An 18,304-nucleotide genomic window follows, 5' to 3' on the forward strand; every position below is an offset into this window, starting at 1 on the left:
TTACACAAGATGTACTCGTTGGATATACAGAACATTTTTCCAAGGAAAACACAAATGCAGGTCAAAACATGAAACCTAAGGAGAAAAACAAAACTTCTGGTAATAAAAAAATTAAAAGCTGTCATAGGCTGGGTGCGGTGGCTCATGCCTGTAATCCTAGCACTCTGGGAGGCCGAGGTGGGAGGATTGCTCGAGGTCAGGAGTTCGAGACCAGCCTGAGCAAGAGAGAGACCCCATCTCTGCTAAAAATAGAAAGAAATGATTTGGACAACTAAAAACCTATATAGAAAAAAATTATCCAGGCATGGTGGTGCATGCCTGTAGTCCCAGCTACTTGGGAGACTGAGGCAGGAGGATTGCTTGAGCCCAGGAATTTGAGGTTGCTGTGAGCTGGGCTGACGCCACGGCACTGTAGCCCGGGAAACAGAGTGAGACTCTGTCTCAAAAAAAAAAAAAAAAAAAAAAAGCTGGCATAGGAGTTTTGGGAAAGTACACTTTCCAATAACCATTCTACACAAACAACATGGGAACTAATTTGTCATCTTAATGCTTCTCAGTTGTCCTTAATCCACAAAGCATTTGTGACATATGAATGAGAAAAGACATTGTTTTGCCAGTGATTCTCTCTTGTTTTCAGTGATCCAAGCTCAAATGAATTGGTTCATTTGTTTCTTACAATTGCCTGTTTCTCCTATGAAAAGTCAATACATTCTTATCACTTAAATGGAACTCTACTGCTCATAAGTGCCTATCATTTTCATTGCACAGATTCAATGTTTAGTAATAATTTTGATCACCATGCATACAACCTGTGATAATAAAACTCTTACATTCCAATTTTCAGATATGATCTGAGAAATGAAATGATGTCAATGGTCATGAACCTTTTGATAAAATAATGCTAAGAAGTACTAAGGAACCATGATATACAGGGTCTACTATTGAAATGAAGCCTATTCAGACTTAGCCAGAGATCGCAGAGCCATCAACAGCAATGCCTTAGAACCTTTGTATTGAGTTCCCTGGCAGGAAGAATGGGATATACCATTTTAATAATGAGGCTGAATTAGTTAAGTGGTCATTTGACTCAAATAAGAAAAAAAATGACTTGGAGAGAAATGCTCCAATAAAGCTGTTAGAAAAAGAAGTGGCTACATAGGCAACTGAAGCTAGTTAAGAGGAAAAGAGTTCCGGAAAGAGAGCCAACCACCTGAAATTCATACCCTAGATATATTTTAAAATCAGTATAATCTTTACATATCATGTCTTAAGGCAAACATATGTGAGCTATATCTAGTAATTTATTTCTAAATTAGAATACTTAAAAATTCTTTTTCATAAAGATCACTTTTAAATCCTGTACAGTAATAAATAACTTTTTTTTTGCCAGTGTCAGAATGTTACTCCACTTCTGTCTGGACTATATATTGATTAATTATTCCTCAAAATTCTCTATAAAGTAAATTTTCATTATCTCTGACTTTTTTTCTTGAGACAGGGTCTTACTCTGTTACCTAGGCTAGAGGAGTACAGTGGCCTGATCATACCTCACTATAGCTCACTGCAGCCTTGAACTCCTGGGCTCAAAGGATTCTTCCATCTCAGCCTCCTGAGTAGCATGTGCCACCATGCCAGGCTAATTTCTAAAAAAAATTTTTTTTAGAGATGGGGGTCTCACTACGTTGCCCAGACTGGTCTCCAACTCCTGGCCTCAAGCAATCCACCTGCCTTGGCTTCCCAAAGTGCTGGGATTACAGGCATGAGCCACCCATGTCTGGTCTCCATTTTTAAAAAAAGAAACTGAGGGATTGAGAAGCAAAGAGATGAGTTAAACATACATTGCAAATACAGGACCGAATTTGGGTTGTACCACAACCAGAGAGTCTTCCAATCCCAATTCAGTACTACAGATAATTTGTACTATCTTCTATATACAGTGCTTCCTACTAGATATTTGTTCCATTAATCTTTTTTTGTTCATTTGTGTGAAATGTAGAGATAGATGAAGAGAGGAATAGGGGAGTGAGTCTTTTGACATGGTTACAGGTGATACATACAGATGTTTTCAGCAGCTTTAAAAGCCATCATCTGGCATTTTCATTTTGGAAAGCAGAATACTAAATTCACAACAGCCTATAAGACAGTGGTTACTATACAATGATTACTCTTAATTAACTTCACTGAAGAACTCGTGTCCATCTGCACCCTGAAAAAGCTTCCAAGTCTACTTCTCACCATCTGTATGTCATAAGTCATGCAAATCACACAATTTGCTTCTAACATTCTATCTTTAATTATTATAAATCTGTCTGTATTACTGTAATAGCTAGTCATCTTAAATCTGTGTAATTTTATAAAAAGTATTATTATTGGAAAGTTTTGAAAACAACTTCAATCTAAATGTTGCCCACCTAACCTGAGATAAATTCCAAAGTTTTAAGATACTGGAAAATCTTGGAAAGTCAAACCATCCTTTCCAGTCACATATTCAAAGATAGCTTCAAACCCTTGATATTTAGTGTATAATCTATGCAAGTTGTTTTTTGAAAGTTTCTTTAAATGCAAAGCATTCAAACAAAACTAACTCTTCTTCATTTCCTGAGAGTACAGCTTAAGAATACTTTGTACAGAAAGCTGAAACATTTCACAAAAAGCACATTAATGCAAAGCTTCATTGAGCATAAAGTCAGAAAAAGACATTTAGCAGCAAACCAGGGAGACAATTCTAAGACATTCATATCAACATCAGCAGAACTTTACACTTTCACAGAGGTGGATTAATACAAAGGAATCAGTTTGAAATTGTGATAACTATAATATTTCAATTTATTGTGGCAAGAAAAAAATGTATCAGATTAATGCATTAAGTTCTCTGTCACAATTCCTTATTTACTTATTACCAGAGCCTGCTCTTTTTAGAATTGTCAAACCAGTAAACTAAAAAACAAATACGATTTTAACAAAAAAGGCACCGGAATTAAGTGTATTAAAGTAGTTCTGTTTTTAACATAATCTCTTGATGTGACCAATGGAGGCCTTAAATTACAACCATTCTCATAACCCAAACTCACCTGCTAAATGCACTACATGGACCCACTTAAGATGAAAATAAGGTGTTACATTTAATGACAAGAAGAAAAATGTTGACTTCCTCACAGAGAAGCAATCAGAAAAGTTCTTTTAGTTATATTCAATTTCAGCAATACGGCCCTAGGCAAATATCTGCCCTAAGTAAATATGCATGCATATTTATACACACATTTATATATACAGCTGAATATCAATTATTATAAACCACAACATTTGCTTAAAAATTTTCATGCCTTGTTTAACATTCCTACACAAATTGTCTGTAGGAAACAGAAACTACAATTAGAAGGAGCACTGGGAATCAAGCTTTAAGAAGGTTTAGAATAGCACACTCTTCTGTCCAAGAGTTTAATTGCAAATTGGTTAGCATTGAGGTAAAATGAAATGAAGCTAACTTTTAGTGGTCTCCATCCTACCCGTGTACATTAAGTTTCATTTTCTTAAACATACTTCCTGATTAGAAAAAGGTAAAAATGCTAATCAAATATTATAAAAATTAGTTTCAGTCAAATGGAAACCAGGTATAACAGTCATTCAAGAAAATTATAACAGGAGCCAATCTGAAAGAGCTCCTAACTGCTAAAGTTGGAACGACTGGAGCAATAAAGTAGTATTGGATTATAACCCAACATGTAAAATAAATATTCATGATTCCATATTAATGTAAACAAATGGGGAGAAGACAATAACAATATGTATTCATAAAGTTAAAGAATGTATTTCATGTATGGAAAAGCATGAAGTTTAAAAAGGAGAGAAAAGGTAAAGCCGAGGTTCTTGGTGCTAGGCAAGGGCCAATATTGCCTCTTAGGAGTATTTTGAGAATTGTGCAGAGTTTTGGGTTATCACAATGATCAAGTTACCAAATGATTGCTAGATCAATGGATGTAACAATACCACACACTGAAGAACTGCCCTATATTTCAGTTAACTTTTTTTTCCATCTGAAAGAGTTTATTTCCTAGAGAGGCAAAACAAAGCTACTTCACATATGAGATATTGTTTATCTTTTGGTATTACCAAATTTGAAAATAAACTCTATTTTTATTTAAATAAATTTTATTTCAGAAGTTTTAGATCTATAGAAAAATTGCAAAAATAATATAGAAAGTTCCTGTGTACTCCTCTCTCATATTCTATTTTTAACATCTCACATTACTATGATACATGTCACAACTATGGAACCAACATTGGCATACTGGTATTAAACTAAACTCCACACTTTATTTGGATTTCATTAGTTTTTTTTCCAAATATGCTTTTTCTGTTCCAGGATCTTATCCAGGATATGATAATATCATGTCTCCTTAATCTCCTCTGGTCTGTGAGTTTCTCACATTTTCCTTGTTTTTGACGACCTTGACAGTTTTGAGGAGTATTAGTCAGGTATTCTAATGTCTTCACATTTGGGTTTTTATGATGTTTTTCTCATGGCTGGTGTTCTGGGTTTTAGAGGTGTGAGGGAAGACCACATATATAAAGTGTCATCCTCATCACATCATATCATGGGTACATGATATCAACATGACTTATCACTGATAATGTTAACCTTGATCACCTGACCAAGGTAGCAACTGCCAGGTTTCTCCGCTGTAAAGTTACGTTTCCCCTTTTCCACGCTCTCTTCTTCGGAAGCAAGTCACTAAGCACAACCCACAATATAGGGGTGGGGATTTAAGTGCCACCTCCTTGTGGGGAGGGCAAAGAGTAGCCACATAAGTTATTTGGAATTCTCTGTATGGAAGATTTGTCTCTTCTCACCCATGTCTTTACTCATTCAATCATTTATTTACAAAATACAGACTCACGGATATTTATTTTACATGTTGGGTTATAATCCAATACTACTTTATTTTATTGCTCAAATTGTGCCAACAGTAGCTATTGGGAGCTCTTTCAGATTGGCTCCTGAGTCTTTGACATGCCGTCATCATTGTGTTTTTTCAGCACTTCCTTACTTTCTGGCACTACAAGATGCTCCAGGCTCTTCTTGTATATGCCCTGCCTCAGCCCTAGAATCTGCCATTCTCCAAAAAGCTGTGGTTCATTCCCACATGACTTTCAAATGCTCAACAGAAATTACTAGGATGATATACCAAATGAATCTGGCCCATTACCATTTCTCCTACTTGTTTTTATTCCAGTGTCTATTAGTTCAGCTGCTCTTCCATGTTCTTGTACATATTATATGGAACAACTTCTGATCTTAATGCTTCTCTTAAATCTAGATATGTTAATTATAGGAAGGCAAAAATATCAATTATTTTCTTCTTGTACAGTCATACTGAGTATGTACATATAGAAATCCATGTTATTTTGTTATATATTATAATTTTTCTTTTTATTAAAATTAGGGCATTATACTGAATTTTTAAAAATTACATTAGTAGGTAGGTTATATTATCTGAATTTTATTTCAGGAGACAATATATAATGTCTGTTATGTAAAGGGCATGTTGGGTCCAAAAGGATTGACATAGGAAAAAAAGAACTAGAAATATGAATAAGTAGATATTGATATTAAGGAATGAATTTGGGTATGATAATAGTGCTATAGTTCCCTAGCTATTATTCTGCTGTATTTCTTTTCTATGTGTGTGTTAGCTTCCAGTACAAATACGTATAAGAATAAACTGGCAAAGCAGTCTCATTTGAAAAAAATCTCAATGTAAGAAACCATTGCCTTTAAACATTAGATCAGATACATCTTAAAATTAATGTGGCCAGAGATTCACAGTATTACCACATTTAAAAGTTTATTTTTTACGAGGCTGCTTTTTAACACAGGATGTCAATAATTATTTCAAGGAAAATGATGAAATTCTCAAAACCATCCCCAAATAAAATTAATTTTAATTCATATGGATTTTACAAGATAATGAGCACTCTGAGAGAAAAAAAGTGCTTTACATAATCAAATGGACAAGTCTAAGATAACTTCAAAATAGTTGGTAATTTACCACAGTTCACAGTTTTTTTAAAGTGTCTATTACCCTGGGTATTGTGACAGCTTTTATAAAAAATGAGACTTCGAACCATTCTCCCACAAGGAAAATTTTTGTTTTCATTTATTTTAAAATGAAAGTTTTAAAAGAAACTAAGTTCATACACACACACACTCCCATGTCACATCTACCTCTGGTAGAAAGGCAAGGTGGAAATATTATGTATTTTGAAACCAGTTAGAAATCACTTCAAATGGTTTGTTCAATAGAACAAACACCTGCTCAATAAATAACTTAGGTATATAAGACAAGCCGTCCAACATTTTTTTATCCTGCATACAAAATTTTTATTGGTGACACAGTATGCTGATACAAAGTCCCATTCTGTGGCTTTCTTTAATTTTGTGGTATTTTATTAAATAGAGAGTTTTAAGTTTAATGTAGATAAATGTATTATAGCTGTCACTTAATGGGTTTTGAAATTTGGGGTCCTACCTAATACCTTCTTCCCAATCTCAATATTTTAAACTTATTCTACATTTTCTTTTAAAAGTTTTAAAGTTTTACTTTTCGTATTTAGGACTTTCAAGTATTTGGAATTGACTGATTATTATTTGGATACCCAGTTGTTCTAATACTATTTATGAAAATTTATTTTTTTCTCATTGATCATAAGGTCAGTTCTCTTTCGTATATCACCACATGTATAGATGTGTTTCTGGGTGCTCTTTTCTGGCCCGTCCAACATTTCTAAGCAAAAAAAACCAAAACAAAACAAAACAACTCTCTAAGCAAAAGTTTTTTCATAAGTAAAAGAGAGATAATTCCAACCTTTCAGGGCTAGGATAGGAATTAAAGGTAATTTAAAGTTAATGTAGGGAAAGCACCTAGCACACTACATGGTATGTAGTAAGCAATAAATATGATCTATTACTAGTTTTGCTTCTGAAGATTGCCAACAGAATATAATCTTTTCCTTAATTAAAAAATCCCTGACATTTATCATGCACCTACTATGTACCAGGCATTAAGTATACCACAACAGAAAACCATTGTAAAAGGTAGAAGCACTTTTTAAATTGGTAATTCTAGGTAATATTATCACTTCCATTTTATAAAAATGAGAAAACTTAGGTAAGTTACTTAAATGCTCCCTATCTAAGATAACACAGCTAGGAAGAAGTGATGGAATCAAGACGTAAACCCAGGCATCTGATTCCAAAGTGCTCTTAACTTTACTATATCATATACAGTATGATATAGTACAGGCAAGATATAAACCCAGGCATCTGATTGCAAAGTGCTCTTAACTGTACTATATATGTTGTCGATTTTAAAAGGGTAGAAAATTCAGAAAATTTTTAAAAAGGTCAAATCTGGAGATAATTGTATACATACCTGAACTGTGTCCTTCACCCTCTAAATTGTAAATCCAATCCAGTGGTGGGGGGTTGATGTCAAACCTAATTTCACTGAATAGTTGCACAATCTCTGTTGAGCTGCTTAACAACTGTCCCTTATTTCATTTTTAAGGATTACTAGCAATAATAGATGTGAAGTTCATGAGACCTTTCCAATTTGGGTAAATGAGAGGAAGAACCAAGCTGTATTATATAATGTTTTCAAAAATACTCCAAAAAATAAAAAACGTGATTCTGAGTATGCAGAAATTCTAACTAAAAATACAACTCATCTCTAACTAGGATATTTTCAGTATGAAAATGACTCCAGGCAAAGTATAGTACTTGAATACACTGTATTCTCTCAGGTCAAACAATTGCTTTCCAAGCTTGTTTGCATTATTAGACTGATCAGCAAAACTTTTCTCTTCACATATTACGAGTAATCTTAAATAGGAGCCCAGTGAAATTATCACAAATCCCAAATAAACAAAATCCAAATTAACAGGTTTTTACCATAAACAAACTCAAAGCATTATGTCTAGGAACAGACTAGAAAGAAAAATTATCTAAGCCCAAATGTTCCATAGAACCAACTTCTCTCTACATGTGACAACTCATCATCAAACTCAAAGCCTCTGGTCTGATAACTAGAAGGCAACAGAACAGGCTTCTGGATGAGGAAGCCTTGTGCTGTTGTTGATTTAATGCAACACTGGTGCCAACAGAGACTGCCATAAAAGCTCATCCTGGCATGAATATGGAGGGAAATGGGAGAGGAGCACCTAGCCCTGCCATACACACTGGCTGTATACCTACCACAAAGAACTTGGTTTCCACATATCTTCCTGCAGGCCAAAAGGAAGACTAACAACTGGACTACTACATGTCTGTTTTGAGCATGATTAGCAGAAACTCTACACTTTCTCTTTTATATGTGTTTAATACCTCAGTGGCATGTTTTGAAAAACAAAATATAAATAAATTACACAAAATTAAAATCTTAATTTTCTGCTATGGTAAGAAAAATAATCACAAGTCCTAGGAGTATTAAACTTTTTGAAAATAATGTGGATGGTTGAAGAAAAAAATACATGAAATAAACTCCTACATACACATATAAAACACAAGTTATAACAAAAATTCAGCTAATGTTGAAATTAATCATTCAGCAGAATTATTTAAGGCTAGAATTTTAAAGTTTTTTAATTAATAAATTACCTGTAAGTGTAACTAAAAACTTACTAGAAAGTGGATTCTTTCATAATCTTTGGTAAACAAGTTGAAAAAAGTAAAATTTAGGATATAAACCAGACTTCCATTGATTTATTGTGCATTTCTTAAGAAATCATGTTGCAAGCCTGTTTTAAAAATAGCAGATGTACCTGAGACAAAATAAAAAGTTCAAACACTAAAAAAAAAAAAAAAAAAAAAAAGATATTGGGCAACATTTTAAAAGGCAACTAACATAATGTGGTTTCTTCTTATCTACCATTGTATCTGAAGACCAGCCAACCTACCTAACGAAACTAATTTCTAAGAACATTAGTGTCAAGTAAATATATAACATCTTGTGTGCTATACTTGATATTAGTTATATAACAATATTCTTACCAGGGAAAACTATCATATAACATCAGTGTGAGTTTTGGTTTATTTAATAAATGTTGGTTTTCAAAACAATTTTATACTGTGACAATATACTCAATAGATGAACACAGAAACTAAAATATTAATAAGTTAGTATTATATTTTAGTAAAATCTAAAATCAAATGAATTTATGTAAATACCAACTAACCCTTTCTTTCCTGAAATTGCAAGAGTAGATAATGAAAGCCTCTATTAGAATTAATGATTGTAATTTAAATTATTGAACAAGAAATGAAATACATCTTTAAAGCTGAAAAAATTCTATCATGTTGAATAGTTGTAAGTCAATCAGGGCACAACTGCAATCCATTGTTTTATAGTACTAGCTTTGCATTTAATCCTAAAGTTGTTTTATTAAGAGTTAACAAACTGACATGACTATGTTAAGGTCTTAAAATTTTTACTTATTCTGATTTATATTTTAACCATTCTAAACTGGGAGGAGGCATAGTTATTTGAAAAATCTCTATGATTTGCCTACTAGAGATTATCCAGTAACATGTAATTCACAAAAATTCCACATGAGGCATCTGTATTTAGCAAACTATACTTTACAATAACTCCCTACATATGTTCTTAACAAGTGCCCTTCAAAAATTAGTGAAAATAGGCCAGGTGCAGTGGCTCATGCCTGTAATCCCAGCACTTTGGGAAGCCAAGGTGGGAGGATTGCTTGAGGTCAGGAGTTTGAGACCAGTCTGAGCAACATAGTGAGATCTCACCCCTACAAAAATTAAAAAAAAAATATTAGCCGGGGATGGTGGCGCATGCCCATAGTTCCAGCTACTTGAGAGGCTGAGGCAGGGGGATCACTGAAGCCCAGGAGTTTCAAGTTGTAGTGAGCTATGATTATGTCACTGCACTCTAGCCAGGCAGCAGAGTGAAACTGCCTCAAAAAAAGAAAAAAATTAGTCAAAATAAACCTACATTTAGTTTAAAAATATTATTTTTTTCAAAATCAAAGGAAGGCATGAAAAATTACATAAGAAAGGGCTGATTTAAGATGCATCTTCAAATATCTTAATTTTATTACCATCAATAAAAATGCAAATTTAACATTAAATATAATAAAGAAGATAATGTTTTTCATTAAACTAAAGGGCTGTTTTTCCATTTTGTCTTACTAATTAACAAATAATGGATATTTTATTCTCACAACAGAAAAATACATTTTAATTTCCTATATGAGCTTTTTTTTTATTTTTACAAGAAGACAAACTTAACGCATTTTATCAATTTCACTCTACCATGCATTCCAAAATACATAGAATTCTTTTAAAAAATACCAAAATGAAGAAACAATTAGAAAATCTGAAAGAAAATAAATGCTCAGGAGATGAAGTATGTTTTAATTTTTTAATTATTTGCTTATCGTGTTGTTCTATTAAGTGACATCAGCAAATATTTATACCATATTTATAATATTTATGGCATAATACAGAAGTGTTAATCACTGAAATTATTAACATCTCATAACAAAATGGAACCATGATTTAGGTCTTTGAATAGGCTAGCGCAACACAACTATAAGAAATGGATAAAGCAACTCTATTTCCACTGTATTTTGGCATACAATATACAAGTTGGCACTGAAGTATCCATTAGAGTGTTACAAGGGACTTTACGTGCATTGTCATTTAGGAAAGCAGATTTGCTGACAGACAGTAATCTGTGAATAAATTAATTTATTCCTTCACTCAACAAATATTTTCTGAGGGCTTATTTTATGGAAGATACTTTCTTACACATTGGTACGAACAGATTGGGTCTCTGCCCTCATCTAGTTGGGGAGTTGTACATCAATAAAATAATCTACAAATTAATGTAGAAATAAAACTGGTGAATGGGACACAGGAGATATACATGGTACCAGGAGAGTATGTAACTGAGGATCTGATGGGATTTGGAAAATGTAGGAAGGCTTTCCTAAGGCAGAGGAAGGAAAACTTGAGATCAAAAGGATGGGTAGGACTTAACGAGGTGACCAAAAGAGGGAAGAGAGAACACATTAAGTGCAAAGGCCCAATAGTGGACAAACAGGAAGAATGGAGAGATGGCCAGTATACCTGGTGCTGGGCACGAGGCTTATCTCATAGGCAATAATCAAACCTTCAAGGGTCACATAGGCCATGTTAAGTAAGGACTTTCATCTTTATCCTAAAAACAATGAAAAGCCATTAATTGTTTTAAGCCGATAAGGGTGAGAAAAGAAAGGATAGGATCAAATGAGAATGATTCTCAAGGAGTTCATCCTAACTACAGGTATATGGGTCAAACAAACAAAATTAAGATGCTATAATTATCATGACCTTGACCAAAAGGTAATATTTTGCCCCCCTGCAATAATAGAAAAAGAAGGGGAAACAGAGTACATTAATTTTAACTTTTCTAAACCAAATCACCGCTTATCAAACTTTTCCACTGCTGTATCCATAATTGCCGAACAGAGTGTATTCATAACCCTGTGAGGTCTGTGGAATGCAGCTTTAAACAGCTACAAGCCTAAAATTCCTGTTAAGCCTCGGTCTCATCATTAAAATCATGCCAATTATGCTTTCTACATCATGAATATAATATCCATGTTTGTTTTAATATAAAAATAATATTTAAAAATCAACCATTGGTTTCTTTTGGTCATTTGGCTTCCACAACCACAGAAATATACCATTTTGAGGAGCACAGGCCTATGCTATTCATGAAAACTGTGAATTCACTGTTATTCATCACAATGATTCCACACTGAAGACTATACTTGCTGTTCTTTAGTCAGACACTAAACCATGACAAAGTCATAAAAATTATAAAGTTTTAGACTCCAATTTTTCAAATTATTTATTCTCCTATCCCCCCTTTTAAATTAGTACCGATGATCCATCCTTCTAGTAGTACTCTTTATAGAAGCTAATAACTTCATCTTTCACGATAAGCCTTATGTATAAGGTACTGTAGGGAAGTCACGTAGACAACTAAAAGTCATTAATAACAAATTAAGCCCTAATCTGAGGTTACTCTGTTATAAACAAAAATGATAATTTATCATTGCCTTAAGAACATTTAAAAGTCTATCTCCATTCTTCATATAAGAATTTGGATCAGTAAAATTCTAAATACCCAACAATATAATGTTAATGATGTAATTAATCTTCAAAATAACTCATTTTAACATTATTTCCAAATTATTTCTGAGAAACAGATTTGAAACAGCTGTACCAATTCAATACGCATTCTTTGTGGGCTTATTTTTGGCAGCCAAAGTTTTATAATGTGGTATTTATTTAAACTCAGGACATGATGAGAGTTTTATTGTCTTTGTGAAATGCAGATTTGTTCTTGTACTTTTGTGCCACCTACTCACGCTCCTCCCTCACTTTCCCTTTACTGCCCACCTCTCCCCTTCAACCAGACAAACCTAGATACAATCCCTCTGGTTAATCACCCCATCTCCACTCTAGAGTTGCTGTGCCTCTACATTTAGGATACATTCCTCTTAGAATACACCTAAATAAATAGTTTAAATATTAAATAAATAGCTTAAATATTTGCTAAAACCCCACCCTCCCCATGGATCCCTTCCTGATTCAATAAAATTATCATCTTTCCAATGGTGTTTGCATACATAATGCAAACTTAAAAAATTTACCAAGTGTACTAGTTGGTACCTGTCTCTGTTTGTCTAGGCATAAGTTTTTCAATGACACTACCATCCCTTACAGAGGCTAATTTCCTCAAAGCAGAGAATAATTTATTTAAAACAGTCCATTAAAGAAGCTTCCATACAGAAGTACTGAGTAAATAATATCTAAGGACCAGAATACATCTATACAAATATACTCTTTCTTCCTAATTTGCACTAAATCATAAGTATTACCTTAAGGAGCAAATGTTAACGACACTATAAATAATGTTTCTTGTGAACTAAACTCTACATATGGAAAAGGTAAATTTCTTCTTTGCCTAAAATGACAAGAATTCCTATTCCAAAAAAAAAAAAAAATTTCAAATCCAAAGCAGATGATTGTTGGTGCTTAGTCACCTTGCGATTGAAATAAAAATCTAATTTTTCAAAAGGAAGTTAAACAACCAATTTGATCACTTAAGTTTAACATATTTTTCTTATAGTGCATACGTTTGAAGTTCCTGCCAGAAAATTATTTCTGATCTCTCAAGACAGTTTAACTCAAAATTGACATTTTCCTTTATCTAATTAAATTTCAATCTCAGCCCTATGTCCTATGAGGGGAATAAAAGAGTTACTACTAAAGAGCATTGTATCTTTCAAAACTTCTTTGCCTTATCAGATACATTCTCCTTTACAGACTTTAACTTTTATACTGAATAGACCTTATATCATCACTACATTTTCTTCTATTATAGGGTTGTATGCAAAGCATTGGTTTTGTTTTCTAATATCTAAAATACTGTATTTTATTTTCTATCCCCAAGATGGCTGAGTCATCAGGACAGAAATTAGAAGTCAGGAATGCCTCTTGAAGAAAATGGTTTATAATAAACAGGAAAGAATAGAGCAGGTGATTATGGAAAGGCTTGAGAAAAGGTTATCTTAAAAATTCAGATTATTTTAGGAATTATAACACAAGATTGGTTGAAGTCACAGAGATAGTAAGAAAAGACCAGGAAAGCAGGGCTTGTTGGTTAACTCTGAAAATCATAATCATTTTATTTGACGCAGAAAGGGATTAAAGATCACCAGAAGAATGTCATGGAGGGAGCTGGTCCTAGAAAATAACTATCTTAGTCATGTGAATATTCTGAATGGTTCTCAAAGTTGGAAAAGGTGTGAGAATAAAATTGGAATTACTGGGTGTGACACAGACAAGGAAAATTAGTAATAAAATTAATAATAAGGGCCCTAAAGTGTTTAGAGGTTTTTGTTATGTTTCAGTGAACAAAATAAAAAGGAGAAAGTCTGGGGACTCAACTGCAGATCATGAAATATTTCTAGGCCATACAAGTGAACAGAAAAAGAGCTGAGAAAGAACATAGAGTATAGACTGAGCAAAAATTAGAAATAGTTATTTGCCTATAGCTTTTTCCAATGACTTGTTTGCTTTTAGTTACTTTGCAATGTTTAAGTTTTAAAACTTTATCAAAACTACAAGAGGATTGAATGCAATTTCCAACTAAAGAAGGCTGGTTTCTAATGCTAAATAAGTATTTGATTTTCTTCAAAAATATTTTTATAACATTAATTTTTAAAATTAATCTGAAGGTCTATAAAATATCTCCAAATATCCAGAAGTACTATCAGGATAATCTGGGATATAGCTACTTATATTACTGACTCATAAGGAGTTCATGTATTTACTGGAAATAACATTTGACACTGTGTCATATCAAATTTTTATTGTCAGTAGAAAATTTAGTGAGTACTAAATTTTATAAATAGTGGAGTTGGGGTGAGCAAAAGAATGCCAGTGTTTCCTTGTATCTTTACTAATATATACATTTTATATTTGCATCTCTCTCAAATATTTTAATAAAAAGTAATAGATCAAAATAAATTGCAATGTATAAATGGTCCCTCATAAATAATCTCAAATATATGTCACCAGAGCTTACAAATCTTGTCAGCCTGTTTCTCCCCCCTCATTTCTCTGATGAATGAGTTTCTATACCACTTTTATAAGTTTTCTAGAATCATAAATATATGCCCATGTCTATTCTTATACACTTAATGGTTCTTTCTCTGTTAGTGAAGAGAAAAATACCCTAGAAAGAACATAACGAATGTACCTTACTAAACAGAGTTATAACTATTTATGATTGTGACTAAAGGAAAGCATATGTTATATACTTTAAATGTTAAGGGTGATGAAACTGTCACATTAGGAGCATGCTCTGAAGAACTCCCACAATGTTGCAGTTGTTCAAGAGTCTTGTTCATTCTTTGGTACTGCCTTTACAACACTACATAATACATAACCAAATGAAGTTTAGCCATCTCAAAGCTACAGCCTATGTTAGCAGTTGACTTTTCAACATTACTGAATCTAAGGAAATGGTGAAAAGTATTTTTAAAATATCTTCTGTTAAAGTTTATTTGCAAGAAAAGGGTAAAGAGGGAACAATTAATTAAGGTATAACAGTATAAGCTACAAGTTGAGGAAATGTTCATTTCATCCATTTTTTAAAATCTCATTTTCTGATAATATCTCAAATCAAATTTATAGAATTATTATGGAAATTTCAGCAGTAAGCAGATTGGGACTTAAAATATACAGGTAATTATATCATTCTCTTCAAGGCATATGTACAAACATACACAAATTCTATCTTGGTTACCCAACTGATCTTTTGAAATAGCTCTAAAATGTGTTACCAACAGGTATGAAGCAAGTTATTCAACTTAAATATAAAAACCATTTAAAATGACAGCTAATAATGTTAACCTAACTTCAAAGAAGCTGCATTTTAGGCTGGAGAGATTTTTAAAGGACTAGTGTACTAGAAAACTAATAATGTGTGTCAGAATGTGTGCATGGAATGTTCTACTTGCTTCAGTGGACCTAGGGGAAACTGCAAGAATGTAACTGAGAGGGTGGGAGGTGAAGAAGATGGAGTATGCAGCACTCCCTACAAGCATCATGGGAATTTGTTAAGAGGTAGTCTATGAAGGTAATCAGACTCCCATAGAGCCAAGATAGCTTTTCTTTGAATATTTCAGCAACAGCCTCAAACTAAGGTAACCTTTTAGACAAATTCAAAAAAAAAAAAAAAGGGTTTTAATTAAGCATTCTTGCTTCCTGCATTTACTCTGCCTCTTTCTTCCATGACTGAGAAAAACAGATGTTTGTCTGTATCTAAGAAGGGGGGGGGGAATTGGTGGGAATCTAGGAAATTGGAATTTCAGTAGCAAACACAGAAAGAGAAAAAGCAGCAAAAAAGATAAGCCACTGCAGGACTTTGTCTTAGTCATCTTTATAACTCCCATGGCACCTTAGCACAATGCACCGCACACAGGGGGGCAGTCAATAAATAACAAATTAGGTTTAATTCAGTTCATTCACATTGGTGTGCTTTGCAGTTACAAACCACTTTCCACATATCAGAAAACAGAAAGTAAATGAGGAATAAAAGCGCAAGTAAGGGAATAAAAGGAAAGCAAAATAGATAAAAATCCACAAGAATAAGCAAGAGGCCGAAAAGGCGGGAGGGGGGGAGATGGGGGGGATGAGTTTCTCCCTGTCACTTTCAAGCCCTTCCAATCACCCCATCTTTCGTTCTAAAGTACCTGGAGCTTAGGAAGTCTGGCGGCTAGGCAGGCTCCAAGAATGAGGGGTCCCTCATCTTCATAAAGGCATTTTCAAAGACGATAAGTATTCGGTCCCTGACGGATCTACCTAGAATTTGTGCTTAGGTACTACCTCAAGCAAAGCTCTAACATCTCCCAAGTATGGTCAGGGATTCTTTATTTCATCCCATCCATGCCCTCCTCAGCATTCCCAAAATCTTAGCGAAGAGTTGGGCCTGGGGAACGAGGGGTGGGGGCGGTCCTCAACAAGCCCATTAACTCAGACAACAGAGGGAGGTAGTGAGGCAGGAAAGCCAGGGACTAGAGAAAAAACCCACGTTTGCGACTAGGAGAGCGAGTGTCTATAACTGTGGTTAGAAATTGATAGGGGAAAAAGGCGGGGCGGAGGGGGAGCCTTCAAAGATGGAAGAAACGCAAGGGTACTTGAATGCGCATCACCTTGCACCTGGCGTCGGGGCCCCTAAAAAAGCTGTGCAGTCCAAAGCCTCAACCAGCCTGAATGGGAGAAGGCAGAGGCAAAAGGACTCGAGGAGATGCACAGGAGGGAGCCCATATGAGATACCACCGCGGATGCTGTCCCAGCGGAAGCATGTTTTCCTTCCCTACCCCAAAGTAGCGTGTCCTCCCCGCCTCAAGCATCCTCAGCCAAATCTAGGGGAGAGGGGCGCTCCCCAGCTCCAAATGGGGGCAGCCGCGTCCTGACCCCATTATGCAGGCTTAAAAGTTGCTGGGAGAGTTGGCGCTGGGGTAGGCACCTGGCAAGGGCGGCCGCCAAGGGGGAATCAGGTTTCCCAGGAACAAAGGGGCCAGAGAAGGGACGACCAGGGGCACAGGTCCCGGGCTGGAGGGTCCTCCCTGAACTACAAGACAAGGATCACCACGTCCTCCCCGCCAGGGAAGCCAGGACAGGGCAAGATGCGCTGGGATTCCACCGCCGGGCTCTCTGCCTTCAACCGGGTGGCGCTGGCCGCCCCCTCGCTTTCCGCGCCTCTCCTCGCCCCTCTGGCTGGAGACAAAAGGAGACCGGGGACCCCGGGCCCCTACCAGTCCCGGAGGACCTCTCCCGCCTCCCGGCGTACCACAGTCAGCCGGTGGAAGCCCCGATGGCGGGCTCTGCAGCGGCGGGCATCCCCTCCTAACCTAGCGCAGGGACCCCGCACCCCAGTGCCGTCTCGTCCTCCCCACAGCGGGCATTACCTTTCATCCAGTCCACTACTTGACTCGGAGACCATTTGCTCACCGGTTCCATTATCAGAGCCATGGGCACTGGGTCGGTTCCGCGCTCTGCGCGGAGCTCAGACACAAGACGAACTCAGCAGTCCGAGCCTCCCTCAGGTGGGGTCCCTAGTTGACCGCAGCCTCACCGGGCGGGCGGCGCGGAGAAAGCGGCTTTTGTGTGTCGGTCTCGAGGCTGTAATGTCTCTTAGCCAAAGGCTGGCAGCAGTGGTGAGAACGGCGACGGGGAGGGAAACCCGCCGGGGTCGCGGCTCCAAGCCGGGTCTGCTCAGTCCCTGCTGAGGCGGCTGCTACTGCTGCCTCCGCCGCTCCGCTCGGGTCTCTGTCCCTGCGGGGCTTCAGTTCATGGCTTGAGCTGCCGAGGGTCGCGGCGCTGAGGGACGGAGCCGCCGCCGCCGCCGCCGCCGCCGCCACCGCCGCCCGCCCGCAGCCAACTTGCCCGTTAGCCTCACACACGGGAGTGAAGCCCCCGGCTCGACTAGCTGCCCGGCGGAAATGACGAGGGGCCTCCTGCCACCCAAAATATCTCTCCGCAGCCCTCGGGTGCGGGGCGCGCGCGCCACGAGCCCCCCGCCCGCTCGCTGCCGCGCGGTCCCGCCCCCAGGGCCGACGGCAGGCGCGCGAGGCGCGTGCGCGTGCGCGTGCCGGCACGAGGCCGGAGCGGAGGGTCTGTCTGGCAGGCAGGCAGGTGCGGGCAGCTCGCAGCCTG

The 18,304-nt window shown here is 36.6% G+C and overlaps 1 protein-coding gene across 4 annotated transcripts in view; it reads right to left on the reverse strand.

The window, feature by feature from the left end:
• The window catches only part of CNKSR2 (connector enhancer of kinase suppressor of Ras 2), a 268,798-nt gene extending 251,178 nt beyond the window's left edge, over positions 1–17,620 (reverse strand). For all 4 annotated transcript variants that reach the window (XM_069463485.1, XM_069463484.1, XM_069463483.1 and 1 more), the window contains exon 1: positions 17,557–17,620. In XM_069463485.1, coding sequence (XP_069319586.1) covers positions 17,557–17,620 — 64 coding nt within the window. The remainder of the gene's footprint in view (positions 1–17,556) is intronic.
• Positions 17,621–18,304: the final 684 nt, after the last annotated feature.

This window comes from Eulemur rufifrons, chromosome 30 (genome assembly GCF_041146395.1).
Source record: "Eulemur rufifrons isolate Redbay chromosome 30, OSU_ERuf_1, whole genome shotgun sequence".
In the NCBI taxonomy this organism is placed as follows: domain Eukaryota; kingdom Metazoa; phylum Chordata; class Mammalia; order Primates; family Lemuridae; genus Eulemur; species Eulemur rufifrons.